We start from the raw sequence: 20,355 nt of genomic DNA, 5'->3' as shown, positions 1-20,355 counted from the left end.
TAGTAATTGGCTTGCTGGCCGTTTAAAATTTCGTGCGACTTCCGCCCAAGTCGGAGAACTTTGAGCACGCTGCAGAGTGCCTCTAAAGAGATCTGACTTGCGGCTGAGCTGATCGATAGACTGATCACCTATCAATTCTCCCCATCGCCGAGCGCAATCCTCGACGTACCCTTTCCCTGCCGGCTTAATTTGTGGACGGATTAGCTGGCCTGAGCCTTGCCAGCTGGAGCAACTCACATAGTTGTTCAAGCGACCGGACCACCTGCGTTGCGGCTACAAGCGGCGTAAGTAAAGTTTTTGCAACCAATAAGCTGTGTCTGCCTCTCCATTCACCAGCCCGCCCAAACGACCGAGTGATATTTGAATCATCTCGAGTCTGCTCTGGCCGTCCAAGACAGCCCCGTGCAGGGCACCCGTGGGGGAGCGGGGGGAGGGGTTCAGGGGCTCATGCAGAGCCCCCCATGCAGCATGGGGCAGTGGGGGGGAAGTGCAGATTGCCCCCCACCCGGCAGCACCTGCTGAGCCGGGGCTTTTTTTCCCCCAAATGCTGGGAGCTGGGGTGTGCGGGGCAGCTGTTGCAGGGCTGGGAGAGGGGCGGGGGATGGGCCTGGCCTGGCTGAGTCAGAGATTTGGCTGCTGCTGAATCTCCAATTCAGATTCGACTGAATCAAATCGGGACAGCGATTCGAATCTCCAAACCGAATCACTGTCCCCCGATTCCAAAGCAAATACTAGCCTCTTTGCACAGGCCTAGTAAACAGAGACACTGGACTTCAGAAAAGCTGACTTTGAACAAACTCAGGGAACTGGTGGGCATAATCTCCTGAGGCAAGTCTGAGGGGAAAAGGAGTCCAGGAGAACTGGCTGTAATTTTAGGAGGCCAAATTTAAGGATGTGGGAGCAAGGCATCCTGATGTGAAGAAAGAACAGGCAGTGCAACAGGAGACCATCTGGTTAAACAGTGAATTCTTCAATAAATTGAAACTCAAAAAATGGAAACTGCCCCATATTACTAGGGAAGAGTATAAGAGTATTGCATGGGCAAACAGTGAGAAATGGGGAAAACCAAAGCATAATTTGAATGGCAACTAGCACTGGATTTAAGAGGAAATAAAAAGGGTTCTGCAAGTATGTCAGAAATAAGACAAAGACCAAGGAAAGTGTACGTCCCTTACTGAGCAAAGAGTGCAGTCTCTAATGGATGATGTGAAGGAGGCTGAAGTATTTATTGCCTTTTTTTACATTAGCCTTCACAAACAAGGTCAGCTATCACATAGCAAGTGCAGCTGGCAGCCAGGATGTGGGGGAGATAATTGGCCCTAAGTAATGGAAGAACGGTTAGGGATTACTTAAGTTAAGAAAAGATGTTGCCAAATGAAGTGGAACAGCTGATCAACTTTGTTGATTACAAAGCTGTGCTCCTGGCACAGCTGATCAACTTTTCTGTGGAAAACAAATGTCACCTGTTGTCCTACCCACTGATCTTGCGGGTCATCAGGTGATGTGTTCCCTGCTTCCAGAGATCTGCCTGCAGAGATCTCAGGGTCATGTCTCTGGAAGTATGGAAATCCAAAACAGTCCAGTGTGGTCTCAGCCCCAGGACCACACTGGAGCATGTTTGACTCTCTACTGCAGTCCCAGGACTAGGACTGCCTATCAGCTGATTGGAGGTCTCAGGTTTGGGACTGCACCGAAGCAAGTTTGACACTCCGTTAAGGTCCCAGAACTGGGCTGTCACTCAACTGATTGGTGATCCCAACTTTGTCACAGCACTAGAGTGGCCTGGCTTTCCCTGTTCCCAGAGACATGCATCTCTGGAAGCAGGAAAAGTCAGGATTCCCTGCTTGCAGCAGTGCATCCCCACCAATATCTGGGGCAAGCCTGGAAGCAAGGAAACCCAACTTTTCCTGTTTTCACAGATGTGCTTATAGATTGCTAGGAGCATGTCTCCACAGGCAGGGAAATCTGGGTAGGTGCTCCCCCGGGCTTGGGTCCAGTCCTGCACAGGACTGGGCCCCTCAAGCCTCAGGTGTGCTTGCGTGTGGGGGTGGGACAGTACAGGCAGCTCTAGCCATAGAGCAAATAAACATCTGCCACAATAAAGGAGCATAATTTATTACTACCTTTTGTTGCAGCCATGCTGTGGTGCTGCAAAAGGTATGGATGTTTATTTGCTGTCACTTTGTGTTACTGTAATTTTTTTTTTTTATGGCAGCATACAGGTGATGAAAGGCAACTTCTCTTTCTACCTTTAGAGAAACTGGGTGTTTTCAAGTCAATAGGGTCAGATGGGATGCGTCCCCTAAAGTACTGTAGTAATGTCAGAGCCATTGCTATTATTCTTGAGAACCTCGGAGATTGGGTGAGGTCCTGGATGACTGAAAAGCTGGCTGAGCTGTGAAATAGAAGAACAGAGACAATAAATGGAATAACTAACAGACAAGAAAAATGCAGAAGAAAAGGATAGTCTTGATTAGTGGAAGAGGAAGTCCATTCAAGTGTGTAGAGGGTCATTAACATGTGCAGAATGCAGAAAGATTAGCTGGGATCATGGGCAGATTATAATGGGCCATAAATGTGTGTGTATCAGTGTATAATGAGTCATATATGCATTCAGTCCTTGATTTTTAATGTCTAGTAAGTTTATAATTTTTTGTTCCCGGGCTTGTCTTTTGAAGGTGTTTTGCAAATTTTCTTTTTAATATGCTCTTGTCTTGCATTCTTTGTGGCTGGCAGGGGACAGAACAAGGAGCAATCATCTTAAATTACAGCCAGTTAAATTTAGATTGGATATAAGGAAAAACTTTCTTGCTATGAGGGTGGCTAAGCACTGGAATGAATCTCCATCCTAGGAATCTTTGAAGTGCAAGTTAGGGAAACACTTGACTGGCATGGTTTGTCAAGGATGATCCTACCTTCAGCAGAAGGGTTGACTTGATGACCCCTTGAGGTCCCTTCTAGCCCTACATTCCTATGATTCTATATTTTATTTTAGTAATCTCCATCTCCCGTATTCACTCACCTTAGGGATGCAGGAAAGAAATGGCTTGACTTTAACATTGGTGTCAGTAACTTTCAGCTGGTGATCTCCCAGTCCTCGAGAGACAGCCAAAGTCCCCAGCAAACGAGTCTGGAACCACACACAGAAAAACTTGTGTCATGCTGGACTATGGTTTTGTGAATGAGTTGAAGAAGCTGCAAGTCCTTGGGTCTTGCTACTGTGCCTCTGACCCAAGCAGAATTTCATAAAGAGAGAAAGGACCATGCCACACAGATAATGGGACAGGCCACTTGAGGCTGACTCAAATTGAGGATGCCCCAACATGAATGAAATGTTAGATGGAGCAAATGCCTCTGAAACATTTCACCAATGCAAACTCAATGGCATCAGCTAAGCTAGCCACGTAGCTTGCAGCACAAGTCTGTAGGTGCTACAAAGATCTACTGTGCTGGAGCAGGAGCTCAGCTCAGGGCCACAAGGATTTTGGCAAGTACCCTTAATTCTGGGGAACAAGGAAAGTAATCTCTTCTTAAAGAATAAAAGGCAGCTTTTCCTTGTGGTGATCCTTGCAAAATAAAAGTAATACAAGCTTCTGCTAAGTGGGTAGCAATTAGGAAGCTGAAGCACAAGGCTGGCATGATAGTCCGACCCAGATGTGCAGAGAGTTGCTAACCCGCAACGGTGTCCTCTAAGAAATCCCCTGCCTAGATCTCTATACACAGTAGTGTGCACAGAAGCCAGACTACATAGCAACATCTCCTATGAATTCTTTCCACACAGGAAAGGTGAAAATGACCATCCTCCCAGTAATTGGCTTCTTTTCTTCTGATAATTGTATGTCTGCCACCCCTGAGAACTCTCACCCACTTCCCTCTGCTGTTTTTCATTATGCTGTGCCTGGTTCCTGTGATCAGAGACCTGAGGAAGAATGTCTTGCATTTGAAAGCTCATTTAACTTTGGACCAACTGTGTAGTTGGGATAATAAGGGAGATCACCCTAAGAAATCCTTGCCTCTCGTACAGTAGTGTGGTCAGTGAAGATGAATCAGTCACAATGAGGGCAGAAGCAGTGAATGTTTTGCAGACCCACCTCTAGTTGATGATGCTGGCTCTAGTTATAGGAACACTAGATTTGCCAGATTAAATTTGGAGTCACAGTCCATTTATTTTGTATACTTTTTGTCTTAATTATCATTACTCAGAGGATGGTATAACTTCCCCTATCGGCATAGGTGGCAGAAGGCTGGTGCTAATGCAGCTTAGCCCCCCAAAATGCGGGGCAGCAGGTAGGGCTGCAGGGCAGTCCATGGGTTCCAGGCTGCAGCAGGGAGGAGAGAGGGGTGCGCACACTCAGACATGCAGCCAAGATTGATAGATTCATAGACACTAGGGCTGGAAGGGACCTCAGAAGATCATCGCATGCAGCCCCCTGCCCCAGAGGCAGAAAGTCAGCAGGGATCATAGGATCCCAGCAAGATAAGCATCCAAATGTCTCTTGAAGGCGTTCAAAGTAGGTGCTTGATCCACCTCCAGTGGCAGTCTATTCCAAACCTTGGGGACTCAGACAATAAAGAAGTTCTTCCTTATGTCCAGCCTGAAACGGTCATGGGGGAGTTTGTGACTGTTCGACCTTGTCATCCCTTGGAGTGCTCTGGTGAACAGACGTTTCCCCAGATCCTTGTGAGCACCCCTAATAAACTTATAGGTGGCCACCAAATCACCCCTGAGCCTGCACTTTTCCAGGCTGAAGAGTCCTATGTCTCTTAGCCTCTCGTCATAAGGTCTGTTTTCCTGACCTCTGATCATGCGCGTGGCTTTCCTCTGCACTCTCTCAAGCTTCTCCACATCCTTTTTTAATTGTGGAGGCCCAAACTGGATGCAGTACTCCAGCTGTGGCCTCACCAAGGCTGAGTACAAGGGGAGAATGACATCCTGGGATTTGCTTGAGAAGCATCTATAGATTCAAGCCAGCGTTTTGCTTGCTTTACTAGCCGCAGCATCACATTGAAGGCTCATGTTCATCTTGTGGTCAATCATGACCCCCAAGTCCTTTTTGTTTGTAGTGTTAGCTAGCGTAGCACTGCCGAGCCTATAAGCATGCTGCAGGTTTTTCCTCCCAAGGTGGAGTACCTTGCATTTTTCAGTGTTAAACACCATCAGGTTCTCATCCACCCATTCCACGAGCCTGTCAAGGTCTGCCTGGATCACCCTCCTGTCCTCAGGTGTGGATGCTTTACCCCAGAGTTTGGTGTTGTCAGCGAACTTGGCCAGTCATTGCCAGGGATTGCAGCCCTAGCATGTGGCTTACTGCCCAGCATGGCAACTAGGCAAGTTTCAGTCTACTCTGTGAAACAGAAGACAAGTGGGGGGCCAGATTGAGGCCCCCACAGTGTGGGAGGGAGTGGGGCAGAGGCAGGCTGCTGTTGCAGGCTAGGCTCTGGCCCCACTGCTGCTGCCCCAGGAGCAGCATGATGCCACATGCCTGCCTTTCCTGGGTTGCCCAGGGCTCCAGCAGCAGGGTGCAGAGCCCAGCCCACAGTGGCAGCCTGCCTCTGCCCTGCACACAGATTGGGGGGGCATGTGCCCCCTGGGCCTCTGGGGTGCACAGGGGCGGGGGCCACCCCGCACCCCTGGATGAGCCACCTGGGGCTCCAATATTCCCACAACTTACCCTGGGGCCCCATTCACCCCTGCCTCTGCCCCACTCCCTTCTGCACTGGGGGGACCTCGATCTGGCCCCCATGCCTCTTCCTCATGACGGACTTGCCTGCTGGGGAAGGTGTGTGGGTGCACATGCGCAAGCGCTCAGTCCCCCCAAATAATAGTTTCTCTCCCTCCGCCTGTGCCTATCAGTATCTCTCCCTGACTGTTGATCAAAAATGACAAGCCCTGCAGCACAATGTTTAAATATCCATTCCAGATAGTGTCATTATTCATTATAACTCTGGATACAAAGCCTACATGCATATAAATATCTAATTCTGCTTTGAATTTTGTTCCTGTCCTCAACATAACAGAAGGCAGAGCATCTCTTGGCTGAATTCCCTCTCAAGATCCAACCATTCCAATAGCTGGAGAACATACTGCGCTACATTTTGAGATCTCACGCCCTGTCTGCCCGTCCTCCTGAAGGAGGTCTAATATAACATGAGATTCTCCCCCTTACAGGAGTTCAAAAGGTGAAAACACCATTGATGATTAGGAAAACTCCTGGATCACAAATAACAAATAGGGTAGAAGAACATCCCATTTCTTGGGTTCTCCTGTTACCTAACTTCCTTAAAGTTTGATTAAATATCTCCACCAATCCATCTGTCTGTGTGGGGTAGAGGCTCTCAGGTGGACTTTTAAAGGTCCCTGTAACAAGGTTGCCTGCCCCTTTAAGAGGGGTCTGCAAGCCTTGTTGAGTAGTTATAGGTATGGAGAGACTCCTGGTAAGAATCTCCTATGACCCCTCAAGGTCCCTTCCAGCCCTAATGTCTATGAAATCTGCACCAGGCAGGTATCAAGAAGCACCGCATAGTTACAAAAGCAGTCTGAAGAGTTTTGCCTGGCATGATTCCCCAGACCTTCTCTCTACGCTGGCTGAAGAGACTACTTAGCTTAGAGGCAACTAGACCAAGCCTCACTGAAATGTCTCTAAATAAGCAAATTGAAGGAGTCTCAGCAACTGTTGCCATCTGCATATGCAGGCCTAGGAGGGTGTATGTTTATAAAGCATTCAGTTACCTGCTTCCCATGACCATGGATGAGAGGGTACTTGAGGTCATCTTTTTCCACTGTCTTGTATCCCCTAAAATAGACATATTTATGTTATGTTATGTTATGTTATGTTACGTTACGACTGTGAACCTCATTATCCTGGTTTTGTTCAATCGCTGTTGTCATCACTATTGTGTGAGCATATTACAAACTTGTATGGACTTATCTTCAAAAACACCCCTGTGACTGGAAAATATTACTAGCTCCTTATGGACAGGGAACTGAGGAATAGAGAAGCTAAGTGACTTGCCCGAAGTTTTATAGCACGTCTGTGTCTAAGTTGGGAACTGCCTCCAGATCACCTGAGGCTTAGCCTCAACTCCACAATGACATTTCCTCCCTTTCTCACCATCTGGAATCCTACTTGTCCCTGTTCTAAGCTTAGTATTCATTCTACAAACCTATATTTCTGTTTCCTGAATTCCTAACAGTCCTTCTAAACAGCCATGACCTGGGCTTGCTCATGGCTGGCATGCAGCCTGTTTTTGAAGTAACAGCACTGCCCTGGGAGGCTGAATTTGGGTGACAGTTCATTTGTACTCTTCATTCTCAAGTCCAGTATAGACACACCAGCACATTTTGGTGTGGGAATTACTAAGCTATTAGCATAAGGTTTAGGTGTTGATTTTTATGTTATGACTGTGAACCAAATAGTATGAAATGAATCGCCAGCTCCAAATCACTAAAGTCCTTGTTGACAACTTCAGTAAAGGAAGCTGTAGAATTGAACAGCCTGAGGCTAAAATCCCTCCTTACTCTTCCAGGGAAGTCTGCAGGTACTGAGGCACGCTGGCAGGGGAGCTTGCAGCGTTATTGCTTTATCTCTTGAGTAGAGGACTTTGGATTGGCAGCCCTGCTGCCCTCTATCTAACACCTGTCATCAGTACTAAATACACTTTTCTTCCCAAAGAGCATTACGCAGGAAAGAAATGTTCACTGGGGCATGTTTCCTTCCCCTACATTACCTCATGGCCAGAAATAAAAATATCTGAGCTGCTTTCTAAAGACCTGTTACAGTCAGTGCAATTACAATGGGTCTCTTGGAGTGCTGGAGACTCACCAGCCTGCCATGAAATAATCCCGGTAAAGGACTTTATGTCCCACATCACCTCTTTTCAATCTCCTTGGAAATTCAAATCGTGTGAACTCATCTGCCAAGAGCTTTGGGTTGAGAAAAGCCTGCAGAAAAAATGAAAATGGAACAGTCATATTGAGGATTAGGAATGTGCTGAATCTCCTCTGAACCTGAATAGCCTTGGTCTCATAGACTGATGACTGGAAGTCAGTAATACGTCTGTGTTCTCTTGCTAGCTCTGCCACTGACTTGCCATGTGATTTAGGCAAGTGAGGGTGCATCTACATGAGACACTTACTGTGGAGTAGATTAATTAGCTCTGAAGTAAACATTACATATCTACATGTGCATCCCTATTAGGCTGGAGTAAACTAATCAACTCTGCAGCAGGATAATACTTCTAAATACAAGTACTTTAATGCTGTGGAATTTTTTACTCCACAACAGTGCACATGTAGATGCTGCCCTGGATGGCGGGGATGCGAGGATGCTTCAGTGGGGGGTTGCCTGCCAGCTATCCCTCACTTGAGCACCTTCATGACTCAGCCAGCCCTTCTACAGCATACTGAGATGGGGGGAGCAGCCCCAGGCTGGCAGGCTCACCTCTGGGGCCCCCCTGCCAGCCGGGGCTGTTCTGACCCAGCTCAGTGTGCTGCAGTCCTTCACACATGTTCAAATGGCAGTAAACGCCAGAGTTTATTGCTTTGCATTAATTGCCTAGTTCCTTCACCTAAAATAGAATCATAGAGAAATAGGACTGGAAGGGACCAACCCCCTGCCTGATGCAGGATCATCCCTATCCAAACCATCCTATAGAAATCCATAATCTAAACTCTTCATAAATCTACCATCAACCCTGACACAACATAAGACATAACACCTTAACCTGTTACGGATAAAGCAGGGGAACCTCAGAAGCCAATGTCCTGCTTCTATAAAAGATTGTTAATATAGGCTCAAGAGATCCCAAGTAGAGGGCTATGCCCCATGCTACAAAGGAAGGCAAAAACCCCTACAGTCTTTATCAATCTGAACATGGGGTAAAATTCCTTCCTGACCCGCAATTATTGTGATCAATCTGACCCTGTGCCAAAGGGGCAAGACCCTCTAGCCGAGAACAGAAGTTCCTAGCAGGAACTTTAGTTCTAGCAGGAGCGTTGGCATACACCAGTCAAAATCCTCAGCTTTGGCTGCAGCCAAAGCCAATGTCTAGGTCATCCTGGACCAGTGGCAGGCGACCCTCTTCTTGAACATCTCCACTGATGGAGAGTCCAAAATTTCCCTAGGCAGTCTATTCCACTGCCTCACTGTTCTAACAATGAAGAAGTTTTTCCTGATATCCAATCTAAACCTACTTCCCTGAAACTTCAAGCCATTGCATTGCAACTTCATCTTACTCTCTGCAGCAAGATAGAAAAGTTGCTTTCCCTCTTCTTTATTGCAGCCCTTCAGATATTTGAAGACTGCTATCATGTCCCCTCTTAAGCTCCTTTTCCTCCAACTGAACAAACTCCTTCAGCCTCTCCTCATATGACTTGCTTTCCAAGACCTTGATCATCTTCGTTCCTGGCCTCTGGATCCTTTCTACCTTCTCCATATCAATTTTGCAATGCGGAGACCAAAACTGTATACAATATTCTAGGTGAGGCCTAACCAGTGTTGAGTAGAGAGGCACTATATTACCTCCTGTATCTTACACCTAATGCCTCTATTCATGCATTCCAAAATTGCATTCCCCTTTTGATTCTGCTATCTGCCATAACTCCCAGATTCTTCTCTGTAGTGCTGCCATCCAGCCAGGTGTAATCCATTTTATATTTGTGTTTTTGATTATTCTTTCCAAGGTGTAGCACCTTGCACGTTTGACCTTCATCCTGTTAGTTCCAGCCCAGCTTTCCAGTCAGGATCCTTCTAAATTGTGCTCCCATTCTCCAGCTTGTTCACAGTCCTTCCCAGTTTCATGTCATCTGCAAACTTACTCAAGAAACTTTTTATGCCAGCATCCAAATAATTAAGAAATGCATTAAACAGTATTGAGCCCAGGACAGACCCCTGTGGGACTTGATTTGAAACCTCCTGCTGTTCTGATATGGATCTGTTAATAATTATTTTTTACTTATGGTTATTGAGCCAGTTGTCTATCCACCTTATAGTAGTTTTGTTCAGCCCATTTTTCTCCAACTTGTTTATGAGAAGGTCATGCAGGACCTCATTAAAAGCCTTGCTGAAGTCCAAGGCAATCAGGACTCATTGTAGAGATGATATCTTTTATTGGACCAACAAGATTTTTGCAAAAACATTTCTTTAATTGCAAACTTTCAGGCACAAACACCCTTCATCAGGCATTGGAGAAAAGATTGTAAAAGTTCTCCTGGGTAGAAATGAAAGTTCATATTTTATAGGATTTCACAGAGGCGTCAATAGATGGAAAATTCCTCTGGGCAGTCAGCTCATAGCTGGTATGGAGTCTCTCACCTCCTGTGAGGATTTGTCATTATGCAAATTACCTTGAAGCAAAGGCAGGAGCAAGATCTCAGGTTTCAGGTGGTCACAGGTGCTCCCTGCTTGAGAAAATATGAAGATTTCATTTTTTAAAATTGTCTAAAATTCGATATCTTCCATGTGTCAGGTATCCAGGTTGTAGCCGTAGTTGCTGAAGTCCAGATACACTATATCCACAGCTATCTCTACTACAGGTTTTCCTCAATTTATGCTGTACATGGGTTCCCGGAGAACAGCGCAAAAAATGAATTTGCATAAAGCAAACCCACCTTACAGTGTAACAAATAGGGATAGGTTCCCATGATGGTGAGGGAGAGAGTGAGTGAGGCTGGGTCTAGGGAAGGGGTGGGGGGAGGGGTACCACTCCCAGTGGTACCACTCCCTTGTGCTTTGCTGCACAAGGCAGCAAAGCAGAGGGAACAGGGCGGTACTTACCCCAGCACCAGCTGCAGTGGCCCTGGGAGTGGCCGGTGCCAGCTACCTGCAGCCACTGGGCTACACTGTGCTCCACCTGTCCTCACTCACCTCTGCTCCTGGGCTGCACTGTGCCCTGGTGCAGGCAGCTGGTGTCAGCTGCTCCTGGGGCCACTGCAGCCAGGGCTGGGGTGAATGCTGTGCCCCACGCCACCTGGGGTTCCGCTTGTCTGTACTCACCCCAGCCCGTGCAGGAGCAGCCCCGGCAGCTGACACCAGCTGCCTGCACCACGGCATGGCGCAGCCAAGGAGCTGGGGTGAGTCCAGGCACGGTGGGGCAGGCAGAGCATGGTGCAGCCAAGCAGCTACAGGCAGCTGGCGCCAGCTGCTTCTGGGGCCACTGCAGCAGGGGTTGGGGTGAGTGGGGGCCCTTTCCCCTCCCCCCGCAGACTTATCTGCTTGGAGGGGGGGGCATCTATGCTGATTGCATAAGAGCGAATTTACCTCACATATAACGAATTATGGGTCTAAATATGCTCATCACATAAGAGTGAATTTGCATATAAAGAACGCGCATAAATTGAGGGAAACCTTTATATCCTTCATCCTCCCCAGTAGTTACTTCGTCAAAAAAGGAGATAAAGTTTATTTGACACAATTTGTTTGTCATAAATCCATGTGGCTTCTTGTGATCAGCCTTTCTTCTTTCAGCTGCTTGCAAATGGCCTTCCTTAGGATATGCTCCAGTAACTTTCTGGCTATTGAGGTGTGAGGTTGACTGGTCTGTAGTTCCTTAGGTCCTTCTGTTGGTCCTTTTTAAAGAGGGGCACTATGTAGGCCCTTTTCTAGTTTGCTGATACCTGGCCCATCTCCCACAATTTCAGGAAGATCATTGTCAAGGGCTCTGAGATCTCCTCTGCCAGTTCATCAGTACCCTGAGATTAAAATCAGCAGGGCTGATGAACTTAAATCAATTCAGATCAATCAAAAGGTCTTTAAACATCTCTTTTTGTTATCTCATCCCTTAGCTTGCCCCCTTACTTATTCAGATAATTCCTATTAGATGTCTTGCTGCCGTTTAATTATTTTGTAAAAACTGAGGCAAACCATCTTCTTTGCATCTTCTGTTAAGAGTTCTCCCTGGCTAGTTAACGGTGTACATACCCACAGCTTCCTTGGTCCTTCTTTTCTGGCTGTCATACTTATAGATTCTTTTCTTGTTGTCTTTAACCTCTCTCATCATCTTGTTCTTTATCTTTGCTTTCCTGATTTTGTGCCTGGTTCTTTCTATTTTCTGGTATGCTTCCTTGGCGACCTGCCTATGTTTCCATTGCCTATATGCTTTCCTTTTGCATTTGAGGTATCCTAGAAACTCCTTATGCAGCTATACTAGTCTCTTGCTATTCTTGTGCTTCCATCCTGTTGGAACAGTTTGCTATCCGGCTTCCAATACCATGTCCTTTCTAATCTCCCAGCCCTCCTTGGGTGCCTTTATCCTTCAGTATATAGGAATGATAGCACCTGAGAACTGTGTATGAGAAGTGCTATATAAGGGCTAAGTAATATAATTCACCATGATTGGCTGACATTGTTCTCCTGCTTTATCAGTGGCAGGTGAGGATGCTATACCTTATGGTTGTGTGAAACGGTTGACTGTGTAGTTATAGTAAAAGATTAGACAAGGATTTTTATGAGATATTTTGGATAGGGCTGAACCTGCTTCAGGCAGAAAGCTGGACTAGATGACCTCCAGATGTCCCTTCCAGTCCCATTTTTCTATGATTTTATACTTATTGCAGAAACTTGATTTGATCCCCTTATTTTCTAGGTTGGTATATAGAGGATGGTTATGATCAAAGCACTGTAAACCACATCTACAATTTTCTGTAACTAGTGGTAGGAGTTTTGTGCTTCCCAGTCTGGTCATGCGACATTTACCAATTTCTCAGCATTAATGCTTTATTTTGCACAGCATACAACAGCCTGACAAATCTGGACAAGTTTCATGATGTTAGAAGGAGCTCTGCTGCTGGAGGTACTTGTAGGCCTCCTACTGGTAAATGGTACAGGCTAACATGAAGGCAGGGCAGATGTGCACCTTAGAGACTAACTAAACTGGAGATATAGATACCATAAGCTTTCATGAGACCGAGTTCATTTCGTCAGATGCTATGAAAGGACATGCACAGAGTAATGTATAAAGTGGAGAGTGATTTGAATACAAGACAGGAAGGGAGGGAAAGCAGGGGCAGTGCTAGGAGAGGCAAACTAGCAATAAAGGACAGTCATACAAGCTAATCCAGGTAATGGGATAAGACTCCATATTCCTCACTTAGATCATACTTAACACAATCCAGTCTGTGGATGATTTCTTGTTTTGTGATTTCCTGTTCCATTTGGCTTTTAAAGTTTTTCTGTCTAACAGCTATGCTGAAGTTAGAGATGGAAGTTAAGTGTTCTTCCATGGGCCTTTGTGTCTTTCTGAAGCTTATATCAGATCAGCGTTCATTCATTTTTACTTGCATAAACTGCCCCATATATCCAACGTGAACAGCAGAGGAGCACTATAAGCAGGTGATGGCATATGCAATGTTGATAGAGGTTCTGTGGCTAAAAGGAGAAATCACTCACCAGGTGTTGGATTCTCTGCCTCTCTGTCTCAGGAGTGAATTCGCTGCTCAGAGCCATTATGCTGTGTTTCTGAACAAGAACTGCCCTGCGTAGACAAGAGTTGACATTCTAAACATGTAGTCATCAAGTTAATGCTTTCTTAACTTTAATTATTATTTTGGTTTGTTGTATGTCATTGTACCTGTCTGTGATAGTAACTGTAGTACAGCCCCTCCTTGCTGTGTTCCTACTGATTTGTTTTGTTCTATGGAATCATTTACACCAAGCATAAGGAGTAAGAAAGAACTCAGTTACATCATGAATGAATCGTGCACAGAATGGACATGGCTGTCTTAATTTAGTGCTGGTGGTACTTCAGTAACCGCACACTAGTACAAGAATAGCATTTGGGACAATTGGTTTAATAGTGACAAAGAACATTACTGAAAGAAGCACTGGATTTGACTATACGTAAGGAGACTTAATAGGATGCTTTAAAATCATACCTTCCCCTGCCACTGCTTCTCTATATTTGAATGAACCCACAGCCCCTTGAAGGGATAAGGAAAAAGGAGTGTAAGCATTTCTGATGTCATGCAGACTGACAGGTTTGTATGTCTAACTGGCTTAAAGTCACCTGGAACATTTTAAAAGTGAACATAAAAAATTAAGTACTATTTTGAACTGGCTCTATGTCATAGGTGTATGCTTAGTATTCCATGACAAGTCTGGTTAGTCCTCAACACATTCCACACTGTATCTCTTCTCACCTGCCACCTCCACTGCTGCAACTGGGTGCTCCGGTATACATACAGACTTCTTGGATACATCCAGCTCTTCTCCCAACCCCCACCTTCTTTGACACTTACTATCAATGAACTCCCTTTCACTGCTTGTTCAATAAAAGCTAGTTTTCTAACAATCAGCTGTGTTCTCACTCCCTACTCAACCCTACCTCCCTCATCATGCCCCCTCCCCACTACACAAGGAACCTAAAAGTGTGGATCCAGGTACTTGCTCCCCTCTTTCCCCACAAAAGTCAGGCAAGCTGAGGCTGGTTGACCTGGGTCTGAGGACTAGATCCAGTTTGCAGGCCATATGTTTGACACACCGGCTGTCACCTATGGCCTGCAGGCTGGATGTGGCTTACAAAGCCTATATAAATAACCTGTCACCATCATGAGTTCACTGGCATGTTGGTGGGGCCCCTGCTAGAGCTCTCCTTGTGCAGCAAGTTCTCTGAGCCCACCAGCATGTCAGTGTGGTCACTGGCTGGAGCCACTGCATGCGTGCAGCTCCAGAGCCCAAGGGGGCAAATGCTGCCACCACTTTTACATTCTTTTCCCTCACAGCTCCAGCAATGCGTTTCTATGCAGCCCTCAGTCCATTTCTGATTGTACAATTTGGCCCACTTACAACAAAGTTTGAGCACCACTGCTGTAGGAGAATCACATGCTAGCAAGGAAACAGTGTATTGGGCAGCCCAATGCATCAGATCCATCTGCTCAACCTATTGTATCATACCATCCACTGAGTTCCCCAGTTTTAATCTGCCTGCAAAATGCACTCAAGCTTGGATCTGAACCCACCTGCTGTCCCCAGCATTGGCCACAAAGAGCTTTCCTTGGAGGTAGAGGACAGCCAGAGCAGTGCAGCCAGCTGCCTGGTTTGTAGCTTTCATCTCCTGACCAATCATTTCATCCTGTTGATAGAAACAGTTTCTGTTTGTGACATGATCTGTGGAAGTGAGAGTATCTCAGTGAGGGTCAGAGGGCCAGAATCTTAAAAGGTGTTTAAGTGCTCAATACTCTGTGAGTGAGATGCCTACATAATGAGCCAAAGACTAAATGCTGGATGATCACTAGAGATGTGGTTAAACAATTAGTATTGTTTTAGTCCACTTCTGCTGTAGCAGCCCAGGACTCCGGCTCATGACAGCTTTCTGAACCATTAGAAACCCAAGAGGAAGCTAAAGGGCAGGTTTTTCGCAGGCAGAAATAACAGGCTGGGCAGCCTGTGTGGATTGGGCACTTACCTGCATTGCCCTTGAAAAATCTGTCTCACTCCCAGCACAGGTGGTGCAATCACCATCCCCAGAGGTGTTCAAGAGGAGGCTGGACAAGTACTTTGTTGAACTTGTTTGAACCCAATTACCTCCTGCCTATGGCAGGTGACCGGACTTGATGATCTTACAGGTCCCTTCTGGTTCTACTATTCTATGATTCTAACTTGATCTGGTCTGAACTGGGTTTATTTCAATTTAGTTTAAATTGATTAGGAACAGGTCTAAGCTAAACAGCAATAAGCATGTCTTAAACCAGAAAGAGCATTCACGCAGAAGTTGACTAAAGCAGTGTAAATGTTGGGGTATAAAAAGGACGTTGAGAGCTTCAAGTAAGAGTGGAGGCACTTGTCCCTGTGGGAGGCTGCAGCTCCAGATAAGAGTCTATGGGCAGTGTGACTACACCCTAGCCAGCCCAGTTTGGAGCACCATGAGGTGGATTTCTCTCCGGTGAAGAGGAGAATACAAGTGAAGAGTGGTGTAGCCTCAGTCAAGTGAAGAGTCCTTTAGTCTCAGTCATGAAGGTAGAACCTGGACTAAGCTGTAAGTAGCAGTGGGCCCTGCTTAGGTCACTTATGGCCATTGTTGGCATGGGGTATCACAGAAGAAAGGATGGTGTAGCTGTGTGGGTATCAATGGAAGAATAACTTACACATTCCTGAAAGGCATTCTCTAGTGCTCCAATGATCACATCTTCCTGGCAGATTTGCTTTTCCTCCACAAACAGTGGGTCACTGTTGCAAATGCAGCAGCCCTTTAGATGCATGGGGGGATGAGCTTTTATGATCCCTTCTACCACTTCCTCTAGTTTCTGCTTGATGCAGTAGTGCAAGTAGTTGGAGGCAATTATCGCTGCTTCTGGGCCACCGTGGCCATCAAATATTGCCCAGTAATAACCAGTCAGATACTGGGGGGAGAACACAATGAACCTGAGAGTTCACTTAGGGCAGGTAGCAGAAACAAAGCTAATCAGCAAGCAGAACAATTCCAGTGCCCCCCCGCAAACTGCTGGGCCAGGCCAGGTCAGCACCTCCCCCTGCAAATCCTGGAACATCTCACCAATATTACTAAAGTGCCCCTCCAGCCAAAATAATTGCCCGCCCCTGATTTAGGTGGTCATAGAGAGAGTGGGACCAAGGCTCCATGGCCACTTCCATCCTAAGGTCAGGCCTTGCTGCTTCAGACTTACTCTTTCAGGACCTAAGGTAATCCTAGGGGATTCAATGGGACGTTTTCCAATGTCTTCTATGGGGACTGGATCCAAACACAAAAGAAAAGGTTCCAGACAGGTATGTGCATCCTACCCATATAGGGGGTGGTCATTACATAAGATACAGATAGATTAATCACCTGATTGGAGCAAAGACTCAACCATTCTTGATTCTCCTCCAAGCTAGTCTCTCTCCTCCTCATGGATATCTTACAGCATGTTGCCTGATCCTCATTGAACTCTGATTTCTCCACGTTGATGACTCTGAGGATACAAATACTTCAGTTAAATTCATGATCTGGGAAACTGACATAGTAAAGTACTTGACATTGTGCCAGGTCCCAGACAGTTGTGTAAAGAGCTGATGGAGCATATTCTGTAAGTGCAGCACTGTAAACTCTTACAGTTTTAACATGGAACTCATAGAAATGTTTTCCTTAAAGTCTCAGCTCCTGGAGTCATGTGACTATATGGAACTCAGATTGCATTCTTTTTTAAAACAAATTCCTCTCTCTCCTGGATGCATAGAAATATCTGGGAAATGTGACCGCTGTACTTTGGACATGGCATGAAGTTCATCAGTTACAGACTGCTGAGGTCGCTTTCCTCTTTCTAGATGATCGTATTTTTCTGTGTCCATAGGTATATTTCTTCTTTTACGAACAAGGTTGTTTCTTGTGTTCTGGCACAACTGTTTTTTTCTTAAAAAGATTATCCAGATTTGGGCTGAGATGGCCAAGAGGATCATCAGGAGGCATGAATTTTGTATCTTTTTGTATTGCAAGCACATGCTTAACTAGATGAAGATTTTTTACATTTTTGCCAGACCCAAAATTGATGTCACTTCCCAAGGTACCATAATGACTGGGAGTTTATATACTCAACTTTATATATTTATACTGGATGCTAGCATGCAACTCACTTTCACTGCTATATTTATTCCTGGGTAGACAGTTATTTTGATGTTTGTTGGACTCATGTTTGGTCTCAATTTTACATTTTCTATATTCATTCTCCTAATGATAAATATTAACCTGAATTCCCGTGTCCAGTTTTGATTGAACCATTGTTCTATGCGCTTCCATGGGCAAAATTCAGTCCTTCTCATTGGCTTTGCTTGATTCTACCATATCTCCAAAAAGTCCTCCTCAACGGTATGCATTTACAGTTTTTGTGTGTGAAATCTGCAGCTCTTGGCAAAATGGCTCATCTTATCACAGTTATAAGGGAGTTTTCCAAATACAGTATGCTTGGGGCCATGTTGCCTTCCATACCTGCTGCATGCTTGTCTGTAAGCATGCTGTCTCCAAGCATACTTCTTGCCAATGGAAAATTCTACCCCGTGAGGATTTCTGGCTACATTTTTTGTGCCTAATGCCTAGAAGACCCCTTTTGGTGCATTCTGCTCTGCTGGCTGGATTTTCACAATTTTTGCTGTCCTGCAAATTTGGATAGTTTTTTCTAGGGACAAGTGTCCCTCGTGCAGTAGCCTTTTTTTGTGGCATTGCAGTATCTGCAATGCCACAAATAATCCTAGAGATTTTGCTGAGTTCCCAAAAGCACAAGTTCTTACTCAGTCTCCTTACTTGGTAACATATTGATCTATACATCTATACTTTCTCATGTTGTTTATTTGTATGTAAAATGTCAGTGTCTTTCAAGGGTCTCATTCTTTTTTGGCATGGAGTACACCTCAAATTTGCATTTCATTTAACTGCAGATTTGGCCTTATGTGAAGGTAGTGTTACATACAGCCAGGGCTTCTTCACCCACAATATGCAAAAAGACTGAGGATTTTACTTTGCCATTTTTCTCTTCAGACCCTATGGCTACTAAGTATCACTCAAACCTTTGTGCACAGGCTCAATCTGCAGCTGGACCTGGTGTATAGCCCTGGTCCTGGTATGCAGGCTTACACCTGGCATGTGGTCCAAGACCCAGTGTACTGGATTGGCCAACATGTAGGATCAGTCTGTAGGCTCCATCCAGTGTGTGGGGGCAGCAGCAGGCAAAGAAGCAGGCTCAGCTTCCTACCTGCTGCTATTTAAATGTACTTCAAGGTAAAATCTTTTTTCTCTTCATACAGCTGTATGAGTTCTGGTTATGCAAAGCCATAGTTATGTTAGGCTATAGTTAAGCTAAGGCACTGAAGAGGAATTTGGGAAGAATAGGCCTCACACAACACACAAATTCAAGAAGCCTGAACACCAAGAGTGACAGCAAACAAGCCAACACTCCCTCATTCCTCATAATAACATCAGCCTTTTGAAAACAGGGTGTACGTTACATTCCAAGGTATGTGAGAAATTATGGTAACTGGCTACTACCTAACTGAGACACTATATCCAAATTCTCAACTGTTCTAAATTAGGGAGCATCTCTATATTATTATTTTTATCACTAAACCCACTAAGGGGTCAAACATAAAAAGGCTGATCAAAATAATATAGCGTTTAAAACTTGAAAGTTAATATCATATTTTGTGGGGACGAAGTAAAATGTTTTTTAATGCCTCTAGTTGGTAATACTATACCTGCAACATAGTAACTTATTATACCCCCCCACTATACATATCCCCATTCTCTTGCCACTTTTCAGCTTTCTGGCTCAAAGTTCAGAGGCAGGGAGTACATACACACATTACATTTCTGATACTTTAGCCAGCTTAACTTTTAAGTCGACTTAACTGTCAGAGCATACACATGTATGTGGAGCAGGGTCAATTTAAATGTAGGCAAGGTCATAGACCTTCAAGGTATATTATCTTGATTCATATTATTTAAGTCAACTTAATTCACAAGATGGCTGCCACCATGTCAAGGAGCTGAACATGTGTACACTGCAACATGGCCTAACTTAAGTTGACTTAGGTCAACTTAGTTAAGTTGCCTTATTTTAAGTCAACTTAGTATGTGTGTATGCACCCAGAAGAACTTGCATTTTGGAAGCACCTGAGGGGCAAGGCAGTTCAGGAACAGCTCTCTTATGGATCTGAGCAAATACACAAAACTAATTAAAAGGAAGAAATGCAAGCTCTTTTACAAGGTATAAACATCCCACATGGTATGACTGAGTGGTATCAGTCATTGCCCATAGTTGCTAATCCAGGGGTGTCCAACCTTTTTGAATGTGGGGCGGGATCATGAACTTTTTATCACCCAGTGGGCCAGCAGGAGTGGGCGCTCGTGCAGCCTGTCCAGTCTGGCTGCGGCCTGGGGGGGCAGGGGTCAAGGGGCGCTGCCTGACCCTGCTGTGTCCTTCCTGCCACCTGGGCAGCCTCAAGGATGCTTCCACACCTGTGTGCCTGGGCTCAGCAGCCAGGGGGACATGCAGGGACCCTACAGGGGGTGCGGGATGTGCAGGGACACCCCCTGTTCCCTCTCCCCTGGGGCAGCCTGAGCCCAACCAGCAGGGCTCCCTCCCTCCCCAGGGCCCGTGACTCACCACCCCCAACGCGATGTCTGCGGGCACGGGGGGATGCAGGGAGGTGGGAGTGGTGTCAGCTTCCCACCTCAACAGCCACAGCCATGGCAGCAGCATCTCCCGCAGGCCTGGCCACAGCGTCCCTCCACGCTGGCATCCGCACCCCTCACACCCGCCCGCCTGCTGCACCACAACCTGCTCTGGCCCACACGGCCGGCAGGATGGCGCAGGGTGGGGCCAGCATGCAAATGAGGAAGGGAGGGGCAGGGCTAGGGTGGGACACAGTGGAATGAAGG

At 45.9% G+C, this 20,355-nt stretch overlaps 1 protein-coding gene across 2 annotated transcripts in view; it reads right to left on the bottom strand.

The window, feature by feature from the left end:
* The window catches only part of PPM1M (protein phosphatase, Mg2+/Mn2+ dependent 1M), a 37,062-nt gene that overhangs the window by 13,028 nt on the left and 3,679 nt on the right, over window positions 1-20,355 (bottom strand). Inside the window, exons 2-8 of one of the 2 annotated variants that reach the window (XM_025209664.1) lie at window positions 16,777-16,900; window positions 16,079-16,333; window positions 14,954-15,066; window positions 13,386-13,470; window positions 7,824-7,942; window positions 6,731-6,794; window positions 3,023-3,130 (exon numbers count right to left, since the gene is read on the bottom strand). In XM_025209664.1, coding sequence (XP_025065449.1) covers window positions 3,023-3,130; window positions 6,731-6,794; window positions 7,824-7,942; window positions 13,386-13,470; window positions 14,954-15,066; window positions 16,079-16,333; window positions 16,777-16,900 — 868 coding nt within the window. The remainder of the gene's footprint in view (window positions 1-3,022; window positions 3,131-6,730; window positions 6,795-7,823; window positions 7,943-13,385; window positions 13,471-14,953; window positions 15,067-16,078; window positions 16,334-16,776; window positions 16,901-20,355) is intronic. The other variant, XM_025209665.1, reaches the window with a different exon arrangement.

The sequence above is a fragment of the Alligator sinensis genome, unplaced genomic scaffold (assembly GCF_000455745.1).
Source record: "Alligator sinensis unplaced genomic scaffold, ASM45574v1 scaffold487_1, whole genome shotgun sequence".
In the NCBI taxonomy this organism is placed as follows: domain Eukaryota; kingdom Metazoa; phylum Chordata; order Crocodylia; family Alligatoridae; genus Alligator; species Alligator sinensis.
Note: the sequence above shows the minus strand (reverse complement) of the source record. Positions and strands in the feature narration are given on the sequence as shown.